Source organism: Leptidea sinapis, chromosome 4 (assembly GCF_905404315.1).
Source record: "Leptidea sinapis chromosome 4, ilLepSina1.1, whole genome shotgun sequence".
In the NCBI taxonomy this organism is placed as follows: domain Eukaryota; kingdom Metazoa; phylum Arthropoda; class Insecta; order Lepidoptera; family Pieridae; genus Leptidea; species Leptidea sinapis.
The window spans coordinates 13,985,920-14,008,647 of NC_066268.1; the positions used below are offsets into that span (position 1 = coordinate 13,985,920).

Here is a 22,728-nt window from a genome sequence, read left to right on the forward strand (position 1 = left end):
TGTATCTTTAAGAAAATCGTTTATGTTATATTAACCTTTCCCACACAAACGTTTTTTAACAATTTTTTAAATTTCGTAACGCATTTGTTTTGTAGATTTTCTGGGATCATATTGTAAAAGCATATACATCGCCCAATAAAAGACTTACTAACCGAGTAATAGGCATAACAAGTTTATGTTTGTTCCTCGTGCTAACATTATGATCACAGTTTCTGGCAAATTCCTCGATGTATGAACATATAGAACATTACCAAGAATATATTGAGAAACAGTAGTCAAAATGTTTATTTCTTTAACATTTATCTCTTAATGATTAGTAAAAGTTTTATTACTTTGATTAGCTAATATAAGCTTTTAAAAAAGTAAACTAAACCCTTTGCTTCTAATGACAGACTAAATGTATGGAAGTGTTTTATATCAAAATTTGGATACTTCAAGTTGTTGATTGACATTTTAATTAGTACTTTCGATACTATTTTAAAGATTTTTGATATCTGTAATAGTTGCGAAATAATCACCTGGTTACACTTAATGATTACACCCTATATAGTAATACTTCATTGTGATACAAGGCATTTTTTTATATTTTTTTAATGTCTTGTTATAAATTACCGTACTCTGTTTAGTATTTAGATCTTTGTGCATGGAACATCATTCCTTATTGTATTCGGAGAAGGTCGTTGTTAGCTGAGCTACAGTTTATACTTTTGCAGCTATCATCGTTTTCACTTGTTTGTATGAGCTTTGTCAAATTGTTCCAAATAAAAGTTTTATTTATTTATTTATTAACAAGTCCGAGCATAAGGCGAGAGTTTTTAATGTCATGAGTTTGCACTTACCTACACACCCGTGTATCATACGACGTTATTCAATGCAGTTGTGGAAAAGGGTAAAAAAGCAATTAAATTAAAACTGATAAGTAAATATTATAATGAATAATTATTTAAACGAATTTTAAGAATTAAATACTTAGACATGCGGACTCAATAATTTTTCATCAGTATATAAAATAAAACCCTTTATTATTAGTGTTAAAATATATTTTTCATATAAATAACGCTTAAATTAGCTTAACTAGTAGTTTGTCTTTCAACAAAGCCCTCCTCTAAGGACTTCCACTTTATTTGGTCTCTAGCTACCTTCATCCAGTCTGGTCCTGCTATCATTTTTCATGAATATATTATGTTCTAAACAGGATCTTATTTTTAATTGATTGATCCCTCACTTTTGGGATTAAGTGTTCCTGCGCCCCTTGGACTACGTCCTAGTGCTCTTACGAACTAAGACGTAACCGCGGGTTCAAATCCAAATCATTCATAAATTTTGCTACAAATTAAATTTGTATATACTATGCTCACTATTTTATTATTTTATAGAATTTACATTAATATTTGTTTATATAAATGATTTGAGTTTTCCTTAGTGTTAATTCCGCCAATATTTGTCTTTAAACAATTCGACACGTGTTTCGCTTCTACACGAGACATCCTCAGGACGTATTGTCTCGCCATAATCTGGCACGAGACATTTTGAGTCGAGTCGAATTGTATAAAGACAAATATTAGCGTAATTAACACTAAAGAAAACTCAAATCATTTATATAATTATGGATTTCCGCAAAGTTACGCCTACTTCAATAAATTTTCTAATATATGTTTGTAAAGTTCATGCGGTCAGTTTAAAGTGTAGATTTTATATGTGTTTATCAATCTATGTAATGCATGGATTAATTTGTTCTCAAACAAATATTTAAAAGTTTCATGTCAATATTTTAAAAACAAGTATTTCCATAAAAAATATTTCCAAAAAATAAATCAATAAATATATTTCCAAAAAGTAATTCAATAAAATGTTGTTTAAAAATATATTAAAAAAAAAACATCAACAAAGATATAATAAAATGTTTAAAACAAAAACTATGTAAACAAAACTAAACTTCAACCTTAACACCAGGTGACTTTTTGTCCTCCTTTTTCCATAAAAAAAACTTCCCTTCGCCTCACCTGATCACACTCTTCGTAACGCTCACGTCAAGCAGTCCAGCTATTACTCCTCAAGTCAAGGGTGCGTAAAGAAGGTCTTACTTTAATAAAAATAATTCTTATCGGCTATTTCTTTACTTAGTCGCTATTGTTACCCGTTCCCGCTATTCTCTCTTGACTTACGCTATCCAAAACACAGGAAACAACGCTACAATTGGAGTCGTCACCGACAAATTAGATCGCCCGGACGGCGTTCATTGATTCTTGAATGGACGCCGTTGGCGCCACATTTGTTTTTAACTTTTTTAATCTATGACTCATTGTCATAGAGAAAATCATTTAGAATGATTCACGCTGTCTAGTTTCAAGGCTACGAATAGAAATTGTCGTACTCAATGATCATAAAACAGACGACTGTCATAAACAGAGACTTATATATACTAGGGTATAGACAGCCTATCGTATTATCACGTAACCAATTTTGATTTGTCAATATGCGCTAACGTACACATAGTTTAATATTGAAATTACTAAGGAGATTATACTAGTCGTGGCTGACTGTTTACGACTTGTCAATCATAATCAGTTATAGTAGCAATAGATTTGTTTTCCTTTTCTATCTCATGAATCTCCGTTATAGATGTTTTCCTCTCTCCCGTGCTTAAATTGTCTATAGTAATTCTATGGTTATAAGGCACTTGGTATTATTCTTGTAAATATATATTCTATACCTTTATTCCGTGTGGAATTCTTTCAAAGATTTGCATTCAAAGATTTTTTGAAAATATTTGCCATATCCCGCAATCTAAACAGCTAATGTACAATAAACCGCCCATAGTTTATAGTTTCAATCAACGTCAAATAAACTTCATTCAATCAGGCTTAAGTTTAAACTAAGCGCCTTTGATTCGTCACTATAAATATTTCTTTTTAATTACCGAAAGAACCATGTTCGGAAAAAGTAGAGCTCGTAAAAAGGACATACAAGAAACTCAACATCCACTCTTTTCAATCAATAGAGTATTTGACAATGGCTGTAATATACAAAACTATTTGCTAATTGCTGTCATCTCTGGTCTGGCGCCACCCAGTATCAGCTCGATCCATTTGACCGCGTGCAACGTAGAGAAGCTCGAATTGTCGGGGACCCAGTGCTCTGTGAACGGCTGGATCACTTGGCGTTGCGTAGAGATGTCGCTTCATTGTGTGTCTTCTACTGCATATATCACGGGGAGTGTTCCGAAGAGCTGATTCCTGCCGTCGAATTCCACCTTCTCACGACAAGCCACAAGTTAGGATATCATCCCCACCATCTGGATGTGTGGCGGTCTTCCACAGTGCGGTTTTCAAGGAGCTTTCTTCTACGTCCTACAAAGCTGTGGAATGAACTTCCTTGTGCGGTGTTTCCGGGACGATACGACATGGGTACCTTCAAAAAAAGCGCGTACTCCTTGCTTAAAGGCCGGCAACGCTCCTGTGATTTCTCTGGTGTTGCAAGAGATTGTGGGTGGCGGTGATCACTTAACAACAGGTGACCCCGTACGCTCGTTTGTCCTCCTTTACCATAAAAAAAAACCAAATTAGTTTGTAAGGTGCTGCATCCAATATATAAATCATGTTTAAAGTCAAAAGCGTTTTTAGTATCAACCACTTTATATTTTATAATCGAAAGGTTCAATATTTTCACAGACTTATATAAATGCGATATATGTAATAAATAACTAGTAATGTGCCACGTAATAAAATGATATTCAACAAATCTTAGCACATCATTTGAATCCGTACAATTCAGGCAACATCCTAAGGAAGATGTCAATTGATGCGTCGACAGAGCTCCGAGTACGGGCGCCGTCTTCCATCTTCGTAAGCTTACGTAAGAGTACTTCTCAGATTTCTTTATGCAATCATCAAAGGACAAACCATTGGGTTTATTTTATGGTATTGCACCACCGCCTATTAAATTACGACGCTGTACAAAAACTTTCATGAATAATGGGCTAGATAGTAAGGGAACAGAATATATTTTTTGAAGTTGTTGTAAGTTTTAATTGTTTCAATGATCATTAAGTTGATATTCGACTTGATTGAATTAATTAATTTATATATCAGTAAAAAGTATTTTATTTAAATGTGAAACGATAACGAAATTTAAAACTAATTTATTTTGACTTCATATAATAATTTTCGTATTTAGAGAATATTACAGAACTTTTTTTTATGGAAGGGAACAAACGAACGTACGGGTCACATCGCGACCGGCCAGTTTTTCCTGTAATACCAGCGCAATCACAGGATCGTTGCCGGCCGGAAGTTGTACGTCCTTTTTTTGAAGGGCAAAATTGGGTGAAAATATGAGAACCAAAGCTTAATATGTGAATAAGAAATGTCAATAAAATAATGAAGTGGCTCAAAATATAGGTATTGCCTAAATAAATGTGTAAAAGAATTCTATTTTAATTGTTAAAAATTAATAATTGTCCATTAACGACAAGCTGGAGCAGAAATCCAATCTTCCATTAAATCTAAATGTGAGTTGTTTGAGTGTATGCAGAAAGATTCATCATAATTCCTTAATCAAAACGTCCTTCAGTAGTGGAGTAATCACGGCTAAGCCAATTGAAGAAAGCATATATTCATATTACCGAGTCGACACTCTGGCGCCAACAATCGCTCTCTTCCTTAGAACACTTTGATTGCCCTTGCTTGCAACAGGGACACATCCTTTACTGATTATGCTAACTTGCGTATTATTCTATTTTATGTTTTAACTTTTTCCTTGACACTTGTACTAACGGAATGGGTTAATTGACTTATATATTATGCATAATAACCTGTCCTCACTGTTTTTTTTATGAGAAAAAGTGACCAGACCGCAAAACGCACATCACACTCTGCCAATTGTTATGTAGTGCTTCTCAAGATTCTTAAAAAACCCGAAATTCTGCGCATTGCAATTTCACTCGTCACTTTGAGATATAAGTGGTTAAGTCTCATTAAGTCCCAGTAATTTCACTAGCTAAGGCGATCTTTGAACCAAAAGACGAATGAAAACGAAATAGTGTTTGTACACTACTGCTCAAGAAAAACGAGGCACTGGTAAACTGACTGGCTGGTTTATCAACTCAGAACCGTAACCGCTTGTTGAAGCTCAAATTTTATTAAATTTTTTAAAAATATTGTGATATTTGAAGAAATATTGCTTTTTACTTTACCTACTTCTGGCTATAAATAAATATTTCTATACGTATTACTTATGAGTGTGTATTACAGCTTAAAGTTTGTATGAGCTGTCCAATTTTAAATCAATATTCATAATACGAGTATGTGTCATTGTTCTCAATCAAATTGCTCTACGAAGCACTATGCATGAAAGATGTCCTACGGCCGTTCCCAATATACGATCTACAGATAGAGATAAATTACTACCTTCTACTGTCAGTAATTAGCTGTCAATAATATGAAGCTGTCCTAATATACCCGATAAGTCATTCTTATCGCCAGTTCACTGTTGCAATTTCCATACAAACTCCTATCCCTGGTAAGCTATACGTCGTCCCATTGACAGACAGCGTGTACGGATAAGGTGAGTCACCGTCGATAAGTTTATTGGGACAGAAAAGTCAATGATAGTTACGATTTTTATCTCAAGTAAGAGATAGACTGAATATTGGGAACGGCTGCTAGTAGAGTTCTCTGCATTCCGTCTTATGATGGAGCTATTCCCAGACCATTGGATATCGGATAACTCTGCTCTTTAAAAACAACGCAAGCAAGTATTATCTCGCTCAATTTATGTCAACGAATTTGTTCATGCCTTCTAGTATTTAGAGATTATTTTTATGTTAGAGAGGGCAAGAGGGCATGAGGCGCACCTGATAGGAAGTAGAGAGGCAACCACCCAAGACCAGAGGTTAAGAAATGTGCCACCAGTCTTTAAGAGGATGAGATGCCATTTTTCCATACAAACGTTCTGAACTATTTTCTTCATAGTTTTTAACTGATTCTTGTTATCCTTTATTATTTTTTCAACAAAGATCAACTTTATCATATATCAGTTTGTCTGTTTTGTTTTTTTTTCATAATTTTGTTTTTGTATGTGCTACACTTCTTCAAACAGCCTTATTACTCTGATTTTGAATTTGTACGATTTTTACGCAGAATTTTTCGTCAGAGCTGCAGTCGTCGTTATCGTACTGACTTCAGTTATTCCCGCGTCGGCGGTACAGAAATATTTTAAGAATTCTTAAATCCAAGACAGGTCTCCGCTAATGTTGCCTCTTGAGGTGAGAGTATGATTTATGCCTGATAGTCCATAAGATGTATAGCGCAGATATTATTTTACAAATAAAATTTGAAAACATACAAGATTTTAGGACGATACGTCACTCGAACGGTTAGCTCAGTTGGAAGAGCACTCGCACGGAACACGAGAGGTCGTGGGTTTGAGTCCCGCATCGTTCATAAAATGTTATTTGTGTATTAATCCTAGAAGTTATAACCCTATCACTTTAAAAACATAACAAATTAATATTTTTTAAATCTGTAATGTCACTCGACATGTTGCTGTTATAATCAAACAGAACGACAATTTCAAAAATTTCAAACTGAAAGAATGATTAATCAAACATGGAATGACAAATTAAATTGATTTGACACGATAACACGTTATTACACGTAATTACATGTTTGTTATCGTGTATGCGACGCTGTGATTACCTAAATGTTACTTCGATAACTTATTGATATCTATGTTTCTTTTAATGTCAAAATATTCCTATAGATTACTGTTACGTGTCTTTCGATATGAACATTCGATGATTTCATTTAATAAACGCAATTTATTTCACGAGATATGATTTTGGTGACACGACTTACGGCCGTTCCCAATATACTATGTACAGATTGAGATAAATTACTACCTTCTACTGTCAGTAATTAGCTGTCAATAATCTGTCCCAATATACCCGATAAGTCATTCTTATCGCCTTGTATTGGGACGCGTGAATTGCTATTTCCATACAAATTTCTATCACTGGTAAGCTATACGTCGTCCCATTGACAGACAGCGTGTGATAAGGTGAGTTACCGTCGATAAGTTTATTGGGACAGAAAAGTCAACGATAGTTACGATTTTTATCTAAAGTAATAGACTAAATATTGGGAACGGCCGTTAATTTCAAAATATTCATATAGATTACTGTTACGTGTTTTTCGAAATGAATATTCGATGATTTCATTAAAAGCAATTTATTTCACGAGAAATATTTTGTATTGAAGACAGGTGACACGACTTAAATTATATTTAGATGCTTCATTATTTGTTTTACTTTGTGTTACATGTTCTACCTCCACCCAATTCATAAATTAATTACCACTGGTTGTCATTTAATATGTTACTTTGTTAAGATACTCTTTTAAGTGTGTCACCATATTTCATCATAGTTTATGATAAATCATCACACTTTTCTTTACAAATCGAGTACACGGTTTTTTTTTGTAAATTTTTATATTCTGATGTTTACCTCGACTTTCTTTGATGTATTCTTTAGTTAGGATTTTTATTTTTATTTGTAATATTTTTCTTAGGGAACATAGTAATACGGTTATTATAATGTTACCCCACTTGCATTACAATCTAGCCTTAACTTAGACTAATAAGTAATACTAATTTACCTTAAACTGTAAGATAGAATTAACTTAGAATGTGACCATTAACAATTTTTTTAATGTCGTTATTATGGGGAAGTTATTCATGTGTTATACTGTTATATTGTTCTATATCAGTGTTGTCTTTGACTATTTAAACAATATATTAATTCGTAGCGAAATTAAAACATAAAAAGTAGTAGTCTGCTGAGTTTCTTGAGTCTTCGTAGTTTCTTTGAGAGTCTTTTTCTCAGGTCTGAGGCATTCGTTTTCGATTGGGTAGTTTATGACGTTTAATAAGTGATTTAAAATCCTATTTCGAATGAAATAGTTGTATTTCAATAAGTACAAAAAAATACTGAATTGTTAATTTTTCCCTTAATTCAATGTGTCGTTTGTGCCTAAGACCTCCTCAGTATTAATCAGCGCAAGTGATTTGTCGCTGTAAATTATATGTTGTATGAAAGTGAATGTCGGGCCAACCAAGGGCAATCGAGCAAATCAAATCGTGACACTTCTCGATAAAGTCATTGAAGACATTGGCCATGTGATGTATTGGCTTTCGAGTGTTCCTTATAATGTGTCGTCGCCCTTTATAATATTATTATGCTAAATATACGAAGATTCCTCTCTTGATAACGAATTTTATACTATTATGGGCCAATACAGCTGGTATGGAAGTACTATAGAGCACTTTTTGGTAATTTAGGCCCGGTTTCCAACAAAGTAGAGAGGAATAGCCGCGAAGCGGTCACTTTCCACCAAAGCAGGGTAAAGATGTGTAGCGGGAAGGAGATGTGAGCTGAGCGTAGCGGAGATGTGAGCTGTGAGAGCTCGAAATCCTCTCGATGATGTCCTCCTTTTTTTAGTTAAAATACGTCGCTAAAGTACTAAAGTCAGTTAAAAATACGGAAGGAACGCCATTTGCATTCAAGATCAGTCAATCGAATAAATGACGTTTCTGGGTGTGCGAGACGCGGGAAGAAGGTGCGGGGAAAAGGACCCGCTACCGGCCGCCTGACTACAATGAATATATATGCATTTGTTTAGGTGAAGCGAAACAGAACGGTTAACAGCTAGTGTGATATAAATTATCAACCTATGCTCGACAACGATGCTCTACAATTTTTTTTTATATTACCTAAAAATATAAAAACATATCGGAAAACAGCAGCTGGTAATTACTTCCAAAAACAGGCTGTGTGAGGCAAGAAATTTCATGTCAAACACACGGTTTTAGAATGCCAGACGTCAACATGAAGCGGGTGGAATTTCGAGTTTTGACGTAATGTATAGTGGTGGAATTCGGCTGCTGTGATAATAAATAATGTTGATAAACCTGAACAACTCCTATGAGCACTCCTCTTGATAAATGCGGTAGAAGATGCAGAGAGAACCCACATCTTTTCGCAAAGTCATATAATCAAGCCAATGTTTTGTTTGTTTTGTGTACTGCATTTTAAGCTTCTGCGATATTTCCTATTTATCTAATTTCTTTGTTTGTCTACAGGTGTAACAGCGAGTGAGGCTCTACGGAATGGCATTTGCCACTCACTGTGGGGTGCACCGAGCATGCGAACCGATCTTAGAACAACTCCTCCACAGCATCACGACGTGTATTCTACTAGAGGTAAACTACTCCACTACTCGTTGGTCGCTTTACCAAGTACCTACACAGACTATCTTTATCTAGAAAGTCAATATAATGATTTTTATGACAATAAGGTACGAGACAAGCAGGATGTTCAGCTGATGGTAATTGATACGCCCTGCCCATTACATGCAATGCCCCTTAGGATTCTTGAAATACCCAAAAATTCTGAGCGACACTACAATTGCGCTCGTCACCTTGAGACATAAGATGTTTAATCTCATTTTCCCAGTAATTTCACTAGCTACTTCAGACCAAAACACAATAATGGTTACACATTACCCATACTCTAGCCCGCATACTGTGTAAACTGTAAATAGAAGAAGACAGCGCGATGCAAAAGTCAAGCTCACATACATTACACTCAGCTAAGTATTACGTAAGTAAAGTCTGATCAAAGTCTAAGTAAGCTCTATAGATCTAAACCAAAGTCCATGTTATCTATATTGCCATTTTCGCCACGTTTTCATTAGCTGTGAAACGTCACAAATTCCAATAACGCCGCTCTTCCAAATCCCACGGCTTCAGATTTCGGCCTGACACTATCTAATCGAGCGACTTGCTTATCTATCAGCGAAATTACGTTTGTTTTATGGCTCTGATTTGCTGGCGGCAGCGACAAAGCGTTATCAAACTATCGACAGTTTAAACGTTCCCTTCATGTTATGAGGCTTGTAATTCATGTATCAAACACAAAATTCGATATCAGTGATAAGAGGTGGTACGGATAGCATAACAATTTGAGTGAAATAATTATATAAAAAAAAGTGTGTGTGTACTTATGTATTCACGCAAGAAGTTATACTTCGTTGGCCTAACGAAGCAATAATCGTTAAAGTTTTTTTTTTTTCTTTGACAATTAATTATTAAATAATGAATACGGCTCTTTTGGGCTTGAACCCTTTGCCTGTTCTATTATTGGACGAAGAAACCACAAAAAATAACAAATGACACAATCGTCAGAAAATTTCAGGAACCAACTTCAACCTGTTACTTTTGTGTTACAGTGATGCGCGCGCATCTTATAATTTCACTCTCATCATTTTTTCATAACGCGCCTAAAGAAGTATAACTTCAAAAATATTTTATTTTGATTATTTAGTATTACTAAAACTGCTTTCAATGTGAAAAACATGTACGGCTAAACATCGAAACGAATTATAATTGTAAAAAATAGTTTTGAATATTGTTAAATGTGACTTCAATCACCTTACATTTACACTCGTACACGAATATCATTTTTCTGAAGGTCAATGAGAGAAACCCTTTATATGAAATAACCCTTTTCTTGCTATAATTATAATTGTAAAAAGTATATATATTATTAAAAGTATTTAGCAGTATAAACCTTTATCCCTATATTATGATTCTATTTAAAACGAACACTTAGCGAATTAAAATATTTTACACTTATCTACTTTTTTAAATATTCAACGAGTAAGTCACTGGGGGAAGTAGAACTACTCCCAAAGGACGCAGAGTTCACAGGGGCGGAATAAAAGGCGGCAGCACTAAAACATTATTTGTTCAAGTGAAAATTCAAAGTTAATTAATGTAATTATTAAATCAAATTGAATAAATCTTGAGATGAACCAAAACAGCGAACATATCTTGACAAACTGACAAACACAGAATTTTTATTATGTTTTTAGACATAAGCGTTCTCTATATTAGCCAAACCATATATCGGATATGTATTGCTTTGAGTAGTGAGGAAATATTGAAGAATAGAATAGATTAAAAACAAACACCTTCAATTTACAGTATTAATTACAATCTTATAATAATAAATTGAATGAAATAAGTAATAAAAATTACTAAAATATAAAAAAAATTCAATGAACTCTGCGCCCCGTGATTCCCTGCTAAAAGGAGCTGACGCAGCACATTTCTGGTCAGTGCAGAAGACACTAACACAAAACTGGTTTTCAGCAGCCACCTATTAATTACTAATTATTACTAATCTAGGAAAATACACATAGTACATAAAAACAACAGGTAATTCAGTGATTTCGTAATAAAAAATATCCCATATGGCTCTGATATTTGGATGGACAAATTCTGAAAGGAAACAATACAGAAAAAAATTATAATGTAATTTAGCTATCACTTTTTTCACAGAAATTACAAGCTTTGTCACGATAAAAACCAAGGCCAATCAACATCACTTCATCTTCCAGTCCATAATAACGTTGTAAAACCGTATAAAATTTATTTGCTAAAACATTGACTTAAGGTTTGATCAACTAAGAATTTTAATTTTATGAAAAAATCACCCGATTTCAAGAACACTATTCCAAAACAAAAGATATAATAATATGCACTAAGAAGTATAAAAAAAATTGCGTATTTTCATAATATTTAATTAATTAATCTAATTCTAGTTACGATTATTGTTATATTTGGAATCGGCATCCTCACATCGCGCGTGCGACTCAAGCACATCTCACCTATAAATATGGATGTATTTACAAACCTACCTTTGCTGATACCGACCACACAGGAAGCAGCTTTCAAATAAAAAAAGAATTATCATCAGTTCACTCAGTCGAAAGTTCTGAGGTAACAAACATAACGACGAATTGAAAACCTCCTCCTTTTTTGAAGTCGGTTAAAAAGGGCAGAAATCATCAAAAAACCCTGTACTGTTTCAAGATTATTATTCTGACCGTGCTTGTGACCACTTCTTCATATGTTGTAAATCCGTTTTGGACATGTGTACGCTTGTAGGTAAACATTGTTCGAGATAAGACTGTGAGTTTTGTTCAAAATGCATCAAACCACGTATTTTCCAGAAATTATCAATTCGAGGTGATTTTTTGTTTTATATTCATCTAGTTTATTCATCTCTTTTCAATTATATTCAATAGCATAACAGTAACTAAGGAAATAATGATCAAAATGAGTTGGTTTTGCATTTACTGTTTCAACCCCTGGGATGTTTCATATTACGGTAACATCCTTTTCATCGAGAATTTCAACTTGACAAATGATAATACGCCTTGTTTGAAATACTATCAATGAAAGTTACTTAAGTTAATCCTGCAATTTGAATGTTCTTTGACCAACAGTAGAACTGTGTGCTTCAGCTGTGTGCGTTCGCAGTATTTCAACCAGTACTGCTACCAACTAGATTTGCAAGATAGAAAAAACATATACTGTTTTATCGGTTACGGTGGGTATCGATGTAATTACAGGCACATTATACTCAAGGTAACTGCGCTAAGTGCCTTGTGATTTGGATGTATCGCAGTTTGATATCCCAGAAAATGTACAAAACAAATGTGTTACGAAATTTAAAAGAGTTGTTAAAAAACTTTTGTGTGTGAAAGGTTATTATAGCATAAACGATTTTCTTAAAGACACCACGGACTGGGAATAAAATGAACACCCTCAGGCTCTTTAATTATAAATGTATATTGTACGATATTACACATTGTAATCCATATTTAATATATAAAAAAAAAGCCCGCTGAGTTTCTTGCGCCCATTCTTCTCAGGTCTGAGGCAGTCTCTTTTGAATGGTTGGTAGTTTTTGACGTTCAATAAGTGATTTTAAATCCTATTTTGAATAAAAATATTTGAATTTGAATTTGTTACTTTACATTTTGTAATGCATTCTGACTGGTATACATTGCCACGTTATTGTTAAATGATATATAGTAATCCTTCAAAAAAATCTGTAATTTTCTATTTTATGTCAGCATTTGCCTACTGATCCGGTTTTAAGACAAATGATTTTTGAATATATTATATAAAATATTTGAGAAACACGATTTAATAAATGTTCTCCCCTTGCGTGATGTATTTTAAGCGTTTTACTACTTAGTAAGTACCTTAATATTGTTAGACTTGTACCATTACTTACATAAAATATTGCAAGGAAATATTTAAAGTCTGTTTATAAATATTGTAACAGGCCGTAAACGCCGGCACGCTCTTGTGATTCCTCTGGTGTTGCAAGAGAATGTGGGCGGCGGTGATCACTTAACACCAGGTGACCCGTACGCTCGTTTGTCCTCCTATTCCATAAAAAAACACATTAAAAAAAATGTTATTTAGTGCTTGCTAAATTGCTTAACGGCTTTCCGCAATAACCACGCCCATGTCGATTCCATCTATCTTGAATATATGACTCTATATTCATTGGAAGAAACAGATATTCAAGGAAGAATTCGCCGTACTAGGTAAGTTGTTTGGTGTCAAGCAGGCTTTTAACTCAAAGTTTATTTAAAGTGAACAATGCTCGATCAATCAAACATGGTTCGTGCTACCGTCAATATTGGGCCAGTGGTCACGACATGGCCTCTGTTTGTCATATTATTCAATGTTGTTTGTCCGTACACCCACTGCAAACTTCACGTGACTGCCCGGGCACAGTTAACAATTGAAAACGAAGTGTAATTCGTTTCTTCAATTCTACTAAATTAACTTGTTTAACTTAACTAATCTAATCATATCTATTTTCGTTTCCGCATTACAAATATGTTAATTTTACTAAAACGATGAAATTCAAATTTCTTGTATTATTTCTAGAACTTATTCAGTTTTACCAAAGCTGTGTTTCCATACATATTAAATATATTTTCCTATGTTCTTATTCCTTAAATCTCTAAAATATTTACATACAAAAGTTTAAAGAATAGTACTTAATAATATTTCTATATAATACTTATTAAATTGAAAGGCCTATAAAGGCCTACAAAGAAAAGAAATATTATGTGCACTTATGGATATAGAATATATATTTTGCAGCTAGATCTTATTTCATTTAAAAAATAGCTGGAAATGTTGGTAGTTACTGAAGGCACGAAGTGAAGTGGCACACACTTTTGGGATGGCGAAAAACACTTCGTGTGACATATAACAGGACTTTGATAACTGAAATATGATGCAATGTTTTCATGTAAAACAGAGCAATAAATTAAAATAAAGTTTCTTTAATATTACATAGATAAAAACATCTAATAAAAATACTCCTAAAAATATTTCTTAGTGACTAAAATGTTTACAAGTTCGTGAACTTTTTCATTATTCTAAACCTAGGTTTATATCTGAATAGGAATGCGTTCTATTCTGCAAAAGTATAATTTTCAGTTTACAGCAAGCGTAAAAAATTCCATCAAATCATGTTTCATATCACAAAATTAGTTTGTCCGAGATTATCCCACATGGCACATAAAACAATAGTTCCTATATCGTTAACTTTACGACTGTTATATGCCTAATGAATTAACTCATCTCGTTTCATTAAGCAGTACATCATTTACTCATTACAACAAATCTAAGTGTACGTAGACTGAACCGAATCTCAAAAGACGCCGACAGAATTTCGTCAATGTTTACAAACATACAAACTTACTATAATATCACGCTTCAAACATTAAAGTCTTAAATTGAGTCTAATTTCCTTATAATAAGGTGTATTATTAAGTTTTAGAGTGCAATGGGATGTTGGCTAACGTCACAAACATGTATCGTGCTATTGTTTCAGCAAATAATTCGTGGAAACATTGGTAGAGAAATCCGGCCACATCAAAAGCACCGCGCGTGATAACTGTTGTCAACGAATGATTGAACTTCTTTTTGCTTATTAATAGCATTGCCTTATCGGACTTATAAACTAGCCGGCTGCCGCGACTTTGCCTTTGAAAGAGCATAATTTTAAGTATAACCATGTAGAAATAGACAAATATTTTCCGTTTATGAACAATTGGTATTTTTACTATGAGATTAATTTTTTTTACACTACTAGATGTTAGATGATACAATCTAATTAAGATGCTATTCAACTGAATAAAAAAATAACAAAATTGCAGAAAAATATAACTGGAAAATTATGAAACATCACGGAACATATGGATGTGGTGGCTAGGGATACTCTGGACATAATATAAGTAAATAAAATAAAAATAAAAAATTGCCTTTTAATCCCATACTAAATTAAATAATTAAATTAAACTAAATTTTAAAAATTAAAAAACTTGCCTCATATTATAAGAATGAAAAAGAGAAAAAAAATTATGCTAATTTTTGTCTATTTCTAAATTATTAATTTTAATTAGTAATATTGGCCCCTCTGTGGATGAAGGTCTCCTCCATTTTCTTCCACACTATATGGTCTTTGCCCAATATTAGCCAGTCTTTTCCAGCATATTCCATTACATCATCAGCCCACCTCTTACACGGTCTTCCAACTTTTCTAATGCCCATCGGCCCTTTCCATTTCGTTGTCTGTATCGTTCATCTCTTGTCTGTGAGTCGTAATATATGACCAGCCCACTGCCATTTTAGTTTCAATGCGTGGGTCAGTGCAGCTTTTATTTTTCTTCTTTATCTGATTAGAACATTTCTTATTTTTAATAATTATGCTTCTTTCTATTGTGTCGTTCAAATTTTTTGTTTTATTGGTTAGATTCCTTCTTCTTTCGACTTCTTCTTCGTTGAAATTTTTTTCAAATGCTATTTGTTTGCCCAGATAAATATATTTTTGTCGCTAGTGGTAATGGGTATTTTAAAACTGTTGGTCATCAGTTTGGTTTTATTGAAATTCATTTTTAGATCAATTTTCAAACTTTCTTTGTCTAGTGAATTGATCATATTTTCTAGGTCTTTTGGTGTTTCTGCTAGTACTATGATGTCATCAGCAAATCTAAGTTGACTCAAGAAACAGCCATTAACTATTATGCCTTTGTTTTCACAGGCAACTTGTCGAAATACATAATCTACTGGATTGTGTTTCGATTTATCACAAAATAAAGATTTTGGGGATAGAGGTTCTTCTTGTTTTACTCCTCTTTCGATTTTTATCAACACTCCTCTTGTATCGAATTTAACATTACTGGTAGTAGTAAGAGTGTAGTGGGGTGGTAGCTGTAAGAGTAGATGTGTTTGATTATGTTCTGATATGTTTGAGGTACTTCAAAGGATTTCAGTGCCTTCCAAGTTGACTCATGATTAAAACTATCAAATGCTTTGTTATAATCAACGAACTGTTCTGGACATATGCAACACTATTTTTGGAACAACCTTTATATAAACCTCTGCTAAGTATAATTTATTCTGCCCCTCAATATTTCGTATCCTTCATATCTACATCTCATCTTCCCCAACCACTATTGCTAATTCTTAGAAGATTTTAAATTAACAACCATTATTTCAAACTAGTTTTTAAATACACTGTTTCTCAATCTGGCTCTAAAAAAGAGTACATTGAAAAAAAGCGCATACTCCCACCTGAAATATTTGCAACGCTCCTGTGATTCCTCTGGTGTTGTACGGTAGCATTTTGGGCGGAGGTGATCATATCACCAAATGTTCCGTTCGTTAGGTTTTTTATCTAATCTCATAAAAATTTACTTCTCTCTCCCTCGCTCTCTCTGTTTCTCTCTCTCTCTCTCATTTGCACCGTATTCTTTCGTCTTTATATTTCTTCTCCTACATGAAGCAATCATTATCGCAGAATCTATCTCTCAAATGCATAGGTACTCTTTCTTCGATACGATGAAAGTCGCTATCAAAAGTGCAGGTCTTAAAACGTCACAAGATAAACTCTCATGACTTCATTTTTATCAGAGCCCATGACGAGTTAGATTGTTGCAGATGCCTGAAAGATGGCTTATGTACTCCAAGCGGCTCTGATCTCGCCGCCAGGATCTGATTTATCAATCTTATCTTCGAGCGGATTGACAATTTTTGAGGTGGATATCGCTACATATTTGATAAGATACAGTTTTTGTGTGTCGATTTTTCGCGTACCCAACTTATTATACAGAAAGCGCAATGAGGTTCTATACTCATATTATAACGACATATCATTTGCAGTCTGACAGCGGAACAGCAAAAGCACAGTAGACAATGTATACTGTGGCAAAAGTGTGCTTAAAGACAATGTAAGCACACGTTTCTCCTTTGTCGTGTGTCATTCACTCTCCGAATCAAATCTGTAATGAATAAATAACAAGTATATTTTAAACAACTCGAATAAATGCGCCAACGTATAGATATAGCAGTCGAGACTTATTATGCTGTAATTTGTGGCATGTTCCAGATTTCTGCTTTTTTAATATGGAGCGATTTGTCTTTATATATATATAGGAACGTATTTGGGAAGACGTATAATGCATGGTAGTTAACCTCTTTTTTGAGCAATACCCGTACACTAACACAAAGTGACATATAAATCGAGAGTTTAAGACGTAGCTTGTCACGCACACTTAAGTAACAAACGTGGCCTTTCTCATCGGTTGTCTAGCAGCAAGAGGCTCCGTCTAGATTATATTTTATAACGTTCAATTTTTTTTTCGTACTTAGATTCCCATTTTGGTCTATGTGCATTAGTCGGTCAGCCAAGCTCCGGCTAGGAGGGCAGAAATTTCTTGGAGACTTCACATGCTGTGTGGAGATCATCAATGTTCCGAGGAGTTGCTTCCGTCAATAGCTCCAGAATAAAGTGGGCAGCTAGTTCTTATCCACAAAAACATCATTAATTTGAAGGACTGTCTGTACCACATACCAATTTTTTTTGGGGACAGTGGGTCGTTATTGCCTTACGGCCGTTCCCAATATACTATCTACGGATAGCTTCTACGGTCAGTAATTAGCTGTCAATAATCTGAAGCTGTCCCAATATACCCCATAAGTCATTCTTATCGCCAGTCCACTGTTGCAATTTGCGTCGTCCCATTGACAGACAGCGTGTACGTATAAAGTGAGTTACCGTCGAAAAATTTATTGAGACAAAAAAGTCAACGATAGTTACAATTTTTATCTCAAGTAAGAGATAGACTGGATATTGGAAACGGCCGTAAATAATTTGAAGTTCTAGTTAGGGTGGAAAATATTTTGTAAATTGTGTTCTACTCTGGGAAATACTTATTTTGACTGTCAGTAGAATCGGGCGAGGTCTGTAAGGCAGAATAAGATAAAATAAGTGTTTGTGCCATCAGATATCGGTGAGGAACATCTGTAGGTAACATTCACAATATATGTATATTGAAATAGTTGAGAAGTAGTTGCTCCAAGATCAGATTGTAAATATTCCCAATGATTAATTTGTAAGGTTGTCGCTCATAAATAAATTATAAAGTAGTGGATGTCATTTTAACAGGCTGTGATCCCTATCAGTATTTTATTTAGCCAAAATGTTATGATGTTTAGATACGACAATATTCTATGAATTTATATTTAATTTTATACTTCGTTTAGCTAATTTGGAGCCCAATGAACAACGTGGTTTGATGATACTTACTAACTTATATAGATTGAAAGTTTTTTTTATGCTAGAGAACATAAACGAGCGTAAATCACAGGAGCGGAGCCTCTACATAAAGGCTCAATATAATTAAAAGTAAACACACAAAAATTACGCTTTATAATCTCAAAAAACAACACTTTGAATCGTCAGCAACCGAATAAATTTTATAGATAAACAATGCAATAAAAATTGATTATTTCACGTAATAAACCCCACCATAAAGATAGGGTATTGAGTGTCGACGTAGCAATGGTTCCTAATTATGAGACCACAACCTTCGAAAACAACTTTGATTAATCCACGCGTGGATTAAGGGAAATCTACCTTGATTAGATCCGAGGTTTACGATAAAGTTTATGATTTTCAGGGTTCCGTTATTTGTGTCGACAAGCAGAGAAAGAATAATGGTCTAATATCTTGAATGGTCTCTTGAACACATTCACCGCCTCTTCAGGGCTTGGAAACGGAATACATCTGAGCCAATCTTTAATTTTCGGAAAAAAATCACAAGGTGTACAATTCGGACTGCACGCATCATCAGCTTATTATATGAGGTCTTCAAAAAACTCGTTCGATGTTGTAGCGGAATGTGAGGATGCCGTATCGTGATGAAGGGTGACTTTGCTGCGAGAACGTCTTTCGCAAACAAAGCATGTATATTCAGACCAGTGGGAGGCTCCTTTGCACAGGATGCCGGCTAGATTATGGGTACCACAACGGCGCCTATTTCTGCCGTGAAGCAGTAATGTGTAGACATTACTGTGTTTCGGTCTGAAGGGCGCCGTAGCTAGTGAAATTACTGGGCAAATGAGACTTAACATCATATGTCTCAAGGCGACGAGCGCAGTTGTAGTGCCGCTCTGAATGTTTGGGGTTTTTCAAGAATCCTGACCGGCACTGCATTGCATGGTCTATCAATTACCATCAGCTGAACGTCCTGCTCGCCTCGTCCCTTATAAAAATAAAAAAGACCCTTCTGCAGTAACGGTCCTTTGGTTTTCAACCTTTACTGTACTGTAATACACATATAAGGACAAATCATTCGCAGTCTCATACCGAAAAGTGTGCTTAAAGAGAATGTAAGCACACTTTTCTCCTTAGTCGTGTTTCACCTGTCACTATACGGTTCTAAATTCAACATACGAAACCGAACTGAATAAATGTTTTACATTGCTGCTTATTGACCAACTATATTTTAAACAACTGAAGTAAATGCGGCAATGTATAGATATAGCAGTCGAAGCTTAATATGGTTTTATTTGTGGCGTGTTATATATTTCGGGTTTATTTTTATGCGACGTGATTTGTCTATATGTATATAATGTTATTGCTAACAAAAGTTTCTTACCAATGCTTGGGGTATTTTCTAAGCTTTCATAACAAAAAGGCGCTATTACGCCGAGTGACTTTTTACTCAGGTTCACAGCATATACCCAGGTTTCATCAGTACAAAGCTGACAATATGTAATTTGTTTATCAGTTGTCAAAATGGCCACAGAAATGTTCACTCACGGAACCAGACGTAAAGAAAGGTGTGAAATCGATTTTCATCCACAAATACTAATTAAAGTCTTTGGCAACTTTCTTGTTGATTTAAGCCACAGCAAAAATCACAGAAAAACCATGATGCTAAAAATTCAGTTTCAATACACGCGTTTAAATCCTTTGAAAAGTATTTTATTTAAATATGACAATCACGCAAACTATAATGAAACCAACTCTCGGATTGTTCCATTTTCAAATATCCTTATTGCTTTTTAAATAATTGCATAACAAACGGCCAGTCCAATAACTTTCAGTATAGCCCATCTAAGCTGTGACAGTTTGGTGACTTTTTCAGATCATCCACGGAATGACGTAGTTGTTTTTTTATCTGATAAGCGTTCTCTGTATGGATTTGAAAATTAACATTGACATATTGAAATGATTCAGGATCGTTTGATGGATCACATAGCATGTGGATTCTAAATAATCTTAAACTAGATATTTGATACTTAAATTGGTAGAAAGACTTCACTTAATATTTCCACCTATTAGCTCTATAATTTTTTGGGGTATATTTATTTAGATTTTTACGTAAGTAAACGACATAACAACTGACTATTCATTAAAAAAATGTGTGAGACAGAAAACAAATGCGTCTTTTTTTGAAGAATCCATTGAAGTTTCCCAGTCCAAATACGTAGACTCTCGTGAAATGATGATGATGGTGGTCATATGTAATCAGGCTTAGGCAATATATACAGGGTATATGTATCAGAGCCTGCCCTTCGCTTCCCTATGTCGTCATACCCCTGCGTTCCTGAACTGGGCAGGCGTGGATTCATTTCTGCAGTATGCCTTTATTTACTTTATGGAAGAGGAGGGCAGACGAGCGTATGGTTAATCAGATTTTAAGTGATCACCGCCGCTTACCACAGCAGAGGGATTACAGGTGCGTAGCTGGCTTTTTAGGAAGGTGTAGGCGCTTCCTTGTTTAAACTGTGGAGAAACGTCTCGCATCCAAATGCTGAGGATGATATTTAAGTTTGTGGCGCTTCGTGCCAAGTTGGAAATCGGCAGTAGCAGCAGTACAAAGAGCTCTTCGGAACGCCCCCAAGCGTATGAAGCGGCAATATTAGTGATCGAGTTATTTACAGGGTAATTTCTCACTGAAAATTCGAACAGCGCCGCGTTCAAGTCAAGTGGTTCGAACTGATACTGCACCAGAACAGATATGAAAGCAATGCTTGGCCAATGTGAGCCAATGTACGCCAGCTTGACGTTTTGCCTAATATATCTATGCGTGCAGTGTTCATCCTGGTTAATGCCCAACACACTAACTCAAAAAGCACTGAACTTTTACAGCCTTACAAATAAATTTGCAAATACCTGAGACTAAACCAAGAATATGCAAAATGTTTACAAATATATATTTTGCTTACGATTGTTTTATTCGGACGTATAACGTTTCCCGTGTTTATTTGCAAGGCTGCTTGACATTTGGGAAACTTCAGAATTATCATTGTATTAACTGTGTTGTCAGCTTAACTGTTGATTTATTCTCAGGTATAATTTTATATGCATAAATTCATATATATCAAGTTTATTTGTAAGGCCTATACAGTCTAATTCAGTTCGGAAGACATTTATAGACACAATAGATTCTATTGGGTCGCATTACGGTGCGCTACCTGATAAGTCATGCAGTGACGTGTAACGCTTCACACCATCATCAGGTGGGCCATCTGCTCGTTCCACCAATTACACTGATAAAAGGGCCTAAGTGATTATCGTGTATAATAAACTTAAATTATATTGGGAAATTAAGTATTACTAGTTCATTATAAGGTTTATCCACCCGCATGGTTATTTGGCGTCCATCCCATACAATACTTTTAAAAAGAATTGCCACTATATTGCAATCAAAGACAATAATTCGCTCACGCGTTAATAAGCCTTATTACCTAAATAAAAAAGCATATAAACCCATGTCGTATTACACAGATAATCCTCATCAATTTGGACATTTACGATCAAAGATTTGGTTAATCCATAGAGATAAGTTGGTTTAAAACTCTATTAAAATTGATAAAGGATATTAAATACGAATGATAACATTTGATTTATAAGTATTTTGTACAGTTGCGACAAGAACTCGGCTTATTGCTGAATACAATATTTGGTTGGAAATTGCAATCGAATTACATAATCAATATTATATAAATTCAGTTTGTTTACTAGAAGTACCTACCTCAAAACATCATGTATTTTTGGTGTATTGTTATAAGGTGACCGAAATCTAAGCTATAATAACGATCAGCTTTATAGAAACTATCCCCCTTATTCATAATAGTCTGCTAACTTAGAGCATTGCTAATTTTCACTCTGTCTTCTTCTATTGACCTAAGTCAGAATCAGAAAAAACACTCCTTAGCGGCTGTTTAATGTTAGCGGACCATTATCAATAAGGGGGTATGAGTTTGCTCTTTGAAAAACACATTAGACTAAAAACAGTAGGAAAAGTGAATCTTCGTGTGAATGAAGTGATGCCTGAATGCTTCGTAAGGGATTTTGCCCAAAAAATCTCTTGTATTAATCCATTTTTCATCAAACCGCCAGAGATGTTTCAGAGATAGCTGTACTATATATATATAAGAGATTTCCACCTATATATTAACTCATCACGATATCTGTGGAACCATAAGGCGTAG

General features: G+C 34.5%; 1 protein-coding gene across 1 annotated transcript in view; it reads left to right on the forward strand.

The window, feature by feature from the left end:
• The window catches only part of LOC126979902 (zinc finger protein Gfi-1b), a 91,148-nt gene that overhangs the window by 23,429 nt on the left and 44,991 nt on the right, over positions 1-22,728 (forward strand). The window contains exon 2 of the mRNA XM_050829488.1: positions 9,139-9,258. Coding sequence (XP_050685445.1) covers positions 9,139-9,258 — 120 coding nt within the window. The remainder of the gene's footprint in view (positions 1-9,138; positions 9,259-22,728) is intronic.